We start from the raw sequence: 6,000 nt of genomic DNA on the forward strand, positions 1-6,000 counted from the left end.
AGATAGCCAAAATATACGAAATATACGAAATTGGTCAAAAGATAGTTTCTCCCGAAACGTAGACCACTGTACGTAAAGCTAAATGAATCAATAAAATATTTAATTAAATAGTAGAATTGTATACTGTTAAGTTATTGCATGCTCGCTTCCAATGCACCAATTATACATCAAGCAAGAATGAATTCGTCATGTATGATTTCAAATTAATTTACTATTGTATTGGTTAGCTAATTAAACTAAACTAAAAATATATTATGATTGAATTTGACAAAAAGGAATAACGACTAGATCAGATGGGAAGATAATACTTACGCTTTTCATCAAGCGCAAAAAATGTCCGGTCCACGTGGCATATTTTCATCCTCCGTTACAAAGCTTAACATCCTCCACATCCACATTAGATCACCTAGGCCTAAGCAGCGACCTTCAAAATTATCATGGGTTTTTCATATTTTACACGCCCCGGTGCCGTGGTGCGGTTGTATTGCAATTTTTCCGCTTTTCGACGTGCCACTGCCGATGAACCGCGCGCTACATCGTTACGAAGCGCGGGATGAAGAAGCGCAGAAAGATCTGCTTGATGCTTCGGGAGCTATTTCGCTGACTGTACGATGCAACGTCGCGTAAAGCTATCGGAGCGTGTCAACTGGAAGCGAGTGTGTGAGGAAAGAGGTGAGGGATTTTTCGGTAGGTTGGAAAGTTACGACTCATCCAAAGATGATGGAGAAAGAAAACGAGCCTCCAGCGGCACTATAAAAGCTAGTCGCTGTCGTCGGATCAACCATCATCCAACAGACGATCGTTGTACGGAGCAGTTGATCAGCTACATTTTCGGAAAGGCAAACATGAAGGTAAGTTGTTTAGAGTGCATCCAGTGAAATCGGTCGTAGATCCTGTAATACGGTGTCTTCCAGGCGTTCATCGTATTCTCCATGGCTCTGGCCCTGGCCAGCGCGGCGGCAGTCGACGATTCGAAGAAGGAAAAGCGCGGACTTTACGATCTTGAATCGGCCCATGAATCGTACGAAAGCTACGACCATCATCACCAACCACTGAACTATGGATACACCAAGAAGGAGATCATCACCAAGAAGGTCCCCGTTCCGTACCCAGTTGAGGTCGAGAAACACGTCCCGGTGCCGGTGAAGGTTCCATACCCAGTGAAGGTCGAGAAGGAGGTTCCGTTCGTGGTTGAAAAGAAGGTCCCAGTTTACATCGAGAAGAAGGTTCCAGTTCACGTTGACCGTCCGTACCCAGTGGAAGTGAAGGTCCCAGTCGAGGTCCCAGTCTACAAGAAGGAATACGTCGAGGTCCCGAAGCCGTACGCAGTTCATGTTGAGAAGCCTTATCCGGTCTACGTCAAGCAGCCCGTCTACGTCGAGAAGCAAGTTCCAGTGACCGTCCACATCAAGGAGCACCACAAGAAGCCATTCTGGGGTTGAAAGGACTTGAATGTGTTGGGATTGGTCGATGGAAACTACTGACTGTTGTTGATGATCTTCAATAAATGTTACACTAGAGATTAAACAAATATTCCGGTTGATGCATGATTTTTTTCCTTTACTATTTCCAGTTTTGTTTAAATTACATGAAAAACAATCAGTAGCAAATTGGTCTATTTATTGGGTTCAACGTAAACTTCCAGTATTGAACTGCAAAGTAATTTTTTAAAAGAAAAATGAAATCGTTGCCACCTCTGCTAATAATTTCCACGACGACAAACTATGTCACCATTCAATATTTTAAAAAATAATCGAATATTTTTTAAACCTTAATCTCAAGTTCAATAATCTCTTATGGTGTTTACGGCTCAAGCCTTGAACTATGCTCAACTATATAAAGTAGTTAATAATTTGTACTTGATGCTTTTCTACATTAATTTCGCTCACGATAGATTTATTTACGAAGGATATACATACGGAATGCATAATAAAGATGAAATCAGTATAATTGAATATATTTTATTTTGGGTTTTGAGACCGTGCCTACGTAAAACTTTTAGGGCCTTTGAGCTCGCACAGCAAATGGCGGGCATCACTTGTTAAGTATAAAATTTATCTTCTTCTGTGGCACGACCGCTTCAAAAGGGTTCGGCATGCCAGTTCCGGCTTTCCTTGGCTTGGTTTTACTCGTAGCTCTCGATAGTCAGTCTTACGTACGGCAGTCTGGATTCAATGTGATCCTCGGTCGTTGTCGTTTGAAACCGACGCCGCTATTGCTATTGCTAAAATTGGAGATGCATATATATGTGTAACACACATTTCAAAAGTACATTATACATGTTTAAAATGTCTCAATGCCAAATCACTATATCAACTATAGTTATAAAAAAAGGATCGTCAGGTCTGAACAGGATGGAATTGAATTTCTCACAGTATTGAAACCAATTGCTTCAACGCATAGCTTGTGTCCTTGGTCGGCCAGCACAACCGGCTGGTTTTTATTTATGTGTGTAGGAAGTTTTCCAATAACAAACCAATTCTCATTGATTTAATCGAATCAAAAGTCACCAAACACTTCTTGTGTCATTGTACCATGATAAGGTTGAAAAACAGTAGCCGATGTGCCGATGAGGTCTTGATTGTTTATGGTTGGTTAATTTTGAACTCGACAGTTGCTTCACGGCAAAGGAAATGAGAGACAATAAAATGCGAAAATGTGTAAGACCTCGGCGGCGAAAAACTTACAAACAGTGCCCAGCCATCGCGCTACATCTGTGAGGTTTGTTTCTGCGGATAGGTAGGAATCACTACTTTGCTATAAATAGTGTTTATCTAGCCAAAAGAGGTATCATTCGAGTGTGAGCGTTCGTTGCGTTAGTAAGCAGAGCCAAGCGTTCAACAGCGGAAAGACAATCATGAAGGTAAGACGGTAAATCTGTAACAGAATGTGATCGTAAGGGCAGAATAATGATTATTGACCTTCCACAGGCGTTCATTGTGTTCTCCATGGCCCTGGCCATTGCTTGCGCAGCGGAAGTTGACGAGTCCAAGAAGGAGAAGCGTGGACTGTGGGAAGAATCCTACGACAACTATGGATATGACAACTATGGCCTAGGCTACTCGGACTATGCTGAAAAGGAAGTGAAGCAGATCATCACCAAGAAGGTCCCCGTTCCGTACCCAGTTGAGGTCGAGAAGCACGTCCCAGTGCCGGTGAAGGTCCCGTACCCAGTCCAGGTTGAGAAGAAGGTCCCGGTCGTCGTTGAGAAGAAGGTCCCAGTGTACGTGGAGAAGAAGGTCCCAGTCCACATTGACCGTCCGTACCCAGTGGAAGTGAAGGTCCCAGTCCATGTTCCAGTCTACAAGAAGGAATACGTCGAAGTTCCGAAGCCGTACGCAGTTCATGTTGAGAAACCTTATCCGGTCTACGTGAAGCAGCCAGTGTACGTCGAGAAGCAGGTCCCAGTGACGGTGCACATCAAGGAGCACCACAAGAAGCCGTACTGGGGTTGAGCAATTTTCGAAACAATTGTTAAAATGCCTGTAAGAGACGAATGATGCCAAAAATATAATTCTTTACCTGATGTATGCAATGGAACAATGTGTTGTTAGTATGGAATTTTGTAGTGTATTTGGCCCCAAAGTGGTGGCCAACTGCAGCATTGTTTTTTATTATTCGTAAATGAAGGCCTGGCCGTATTGCTTATTTGAATCTGTTGATACTCTGACTAGAACGATAGATTGATTTATTATTCTATAGATTAATTTATCATAGATTGATTGACAGATCAGAACAGAATCAGAAAAATAGGCAACTGATCTTATCAAATAGACCAGGAAATCGCGGAGCGATTTTAGTTTTAGTTGTAAAAATAGAATACCTTGGTAATTCCGTGGATTGGAATCAGTTTCACACTGTTATAGTGCCTTAATTGCGGACTACATCGTCTCTGCATCGCAGTTGGTCGAACTATGAGCAATTTTTCGAGCTGGGACTTCTAGTTATATGCTGATTACATGATAAGCACAGGAGACTCAAATGTACTGCAAGTTTGCGCTGCTCGATGGCAGGAAGAGTATCTTTATAAAAGAAAGGTAGTACGTAAGATGCACATTAGTACATTTAGGTTTATTTTATGACCAATCTCTTCACTCTTGTAATGCCAAGCACGCAAAAGCGTGAAATATTTATCCGGAAAAGTATAAAAATGCTGTCTTTACGAAGCGCAACTGACAGCTTGGAAACAGGATATTAAGAAGAATGTTGCCAGTATTTGAAAGAATTCCACAAAAAATCTCATAGCATTCTCACGCAAAATCAAGTTTTCGCTGCGAGTTGCGTTTCATGTAGATCTCCTTTAAGATGATTATAAATTTCCTCACACAAAAAGAATCAAATTCAAAGATCATATTGAAAGTTTGATAGATTCATCATGGTTTCATCCATGTGGTTTCATCGATTTACCGTTCCTATGCCATTGGCCCTACTTGTCTCATCAAAGGATAGTGATTCTGAACGATCAATTGATGTTATGGACAAGAATAATAATGGATAACTGTTGCTGTTATGCTCTTCTTCAACCGTTTTACCTTATGTAGAGACTATCCTTCTGTACACTGGATACTTGGTAAAGAACTAAATGAAAATAGATTCTCATTTTTTCAACAATTTGTGCAGAAATGATTCGCTTGCTTTTTGCAGATACTGAACATAAAAACATACACCCTTACGTAAACCTGATCGACAAAAAATACGACCGATACGTAAGTTGTGTTAATTTCGCACAGCAGCTCCCAATAAACTGCAGAAAGCAGTGAAACAAAAAGGGAAAAGTTTGTATTTTACTCTCTTTGCCGTTTCGTGGAAAGTTCAACAAGTAGAAGATGTATGGTATAAAACGCGTGCGGTGGTCGCAATCGATTAGTTACGATCGGAACGTCGAAACGTCACAATCACTCAAACATGAAGGTAAAAGTAGAGTAGCACGTGTCGCACGATGCATCCATCAGTAATATATAATCATCGCTTTTCTTATATTTTTGGAGCAGATTTTCATCCTGGTCGTCCTGGCAATGTCGGCTGTAGGCGGTGTAGTACACAATACACCAAGCGAGGAACAGGGAGGATCGTACGAGGAGAAATATTCTCAGCATCAATCGTACGAGGCTTACGACTATGGCCACCAGCAGGATGATGGAAACAATATCGACTATCCGGATCATGATGTGCATCAGATCAAAAAGGTTCCAGTTCCGTATGAAGTTCAAGTTCCAAAACACGTCCCTGTCGAGGTGAAGGTCCCATACCCAGTTGAAGTTGAAAAGAAGGTCCCGATCGTTGTCGAGAAGAAGGTCCCAGTGTACGTGGAGAAGAAGGTCCCAGTCCACGTTGACCGTCCGTACCCAGTGGAAGTGAAGGTCCCTGTCCATGTCCCAGTGTACCAGAAGGAATACGTCGAAATCCCAAAGCCTTACACGGTGCATGTAGACAAGCCGTATCCGGTGTACGTGAAACAACCTATCTACATTGAGAAACCGGTACCATTTACGATTCTTGTAAAGAAAGAGCAGAAAAAGCCTTTCTCGTGGTTATTTTAAGAAAAATAAATAATTAACACAATAAATAAGACATACGTTAAACTTTTGAGCTTTTCATTGTCTGGTTAAATGCTAGTATAGAGAAGTAATGCATTAGTATGAGGTTTCAATATCGCGGTATTGTTATTACCTAAGCTCTAACGACTCACTCAATTTAGAAACATTAAAGTTTTGAAGATAAGCAAAGCGTGTATGTTAATATCCGAAAGAACTAACAGTTACAAGAAAACCAGAACTTCAGTTTTGGGCACCAAAACAAAAGCTACTGAAGAAACATGCTGAATCTTTGATAAATTAAGCTTTCATGGAGTGGCCCGGTTTCCAAGACGATAGCGGTGCCGTTCTTCACGCGACAGGACCGGGGATCAAATCTCATCCAGATCGGGAATCGTGCTCAATTACGGGTAAAATCAAGTCATAGAAAGCCGGAAATACAGACCTATCGAGACTGTAATGTCAA

The 6,000-nt window shown here is 41.5% G+C and overlaps 3 protein-coding genes across 3 annotated transcripts in view; all 3 read left to right on the top strand.

The window, feature by feature from the left end:
• Nucleotides 1-547: 547 nt before the first annotated feature.
• On the top strand, nt 548-1,531 carry LOC118507173 (titin-like). Its single transcript, XM_036045242.1, has 2 exons — nt 548-851; nt 915-1,531. Exons 1-2 carry the CDS (start codon nt 612-614, stop codon nt 1,440-1,442), a joined length of 768 nt encoding a protein of 255 aa, XP_035901135.1. The 5' UTR covers nt 548-611; the 3' UTR covers nt 1,443-1,531.
• A 1,189-nt stretch (nt 1,532-2,720) lies between these two features.
• On the top strand, nt 2,721-3,540 carry LOC118507181 (MAGE-like protein 2). Its single transcript, XM_036045252.1, has 2 exons — nt 2,721-2,863; nt 2,931-3,540. The coding sequence occupies exons 1-2, from the start codon at nt 2,858-2,860 to the stop codon at nt 3,453-3,455; spliced, it is 531 nt and encodes a 176-aa protein (XP_035901145.1). The 5' UTR covers nt 2,721-2,857; the 3' UTR covers nt 3,456-3,540.
• Nucleotides 3,541-3,653: 113 nt separating this feature from the next.
• The window catches only part of LOC118507180 (MAGE-like protein 2), a 3,011-nt gene continuing 664 nt past the window's right edge, over nt 3,654-6,000 (top strand). The window contains exons 1-2 of the mRNA XM_036045251.1: nt 3,654-4,911; nt 4,992-6,000. The exon at nt 4,992-6,000 is cut by the window's right edge and continues 664 nt beyond it. Coding sequence (XP_035901144.1) covers nt 4,906-4,911; nt 4,992-5,540 — 555 coding nt within the window. The 5' untranslated portion in view covers nt 3,654-4,905 and the 3' untranslated portion in view covers nt 5,541-6,000. The remainder of the gene's footprint in view (nt 4,912-4,991) is intronic.

This window comes from Anopheles stephensi, chromosome 2, assembly GCF_013141755.1.
Source record: "Anopheles stephensi strain Indian chromosome 2, UCI_ANSTEP_V1.0, whole genome shotgun sequence".
Lineage (NCBI taxonomy): Eukaryota > Metazoa > Arthropoda > Insecta > Diptera > Culicidae > Anopheles > Anopheles stephensi.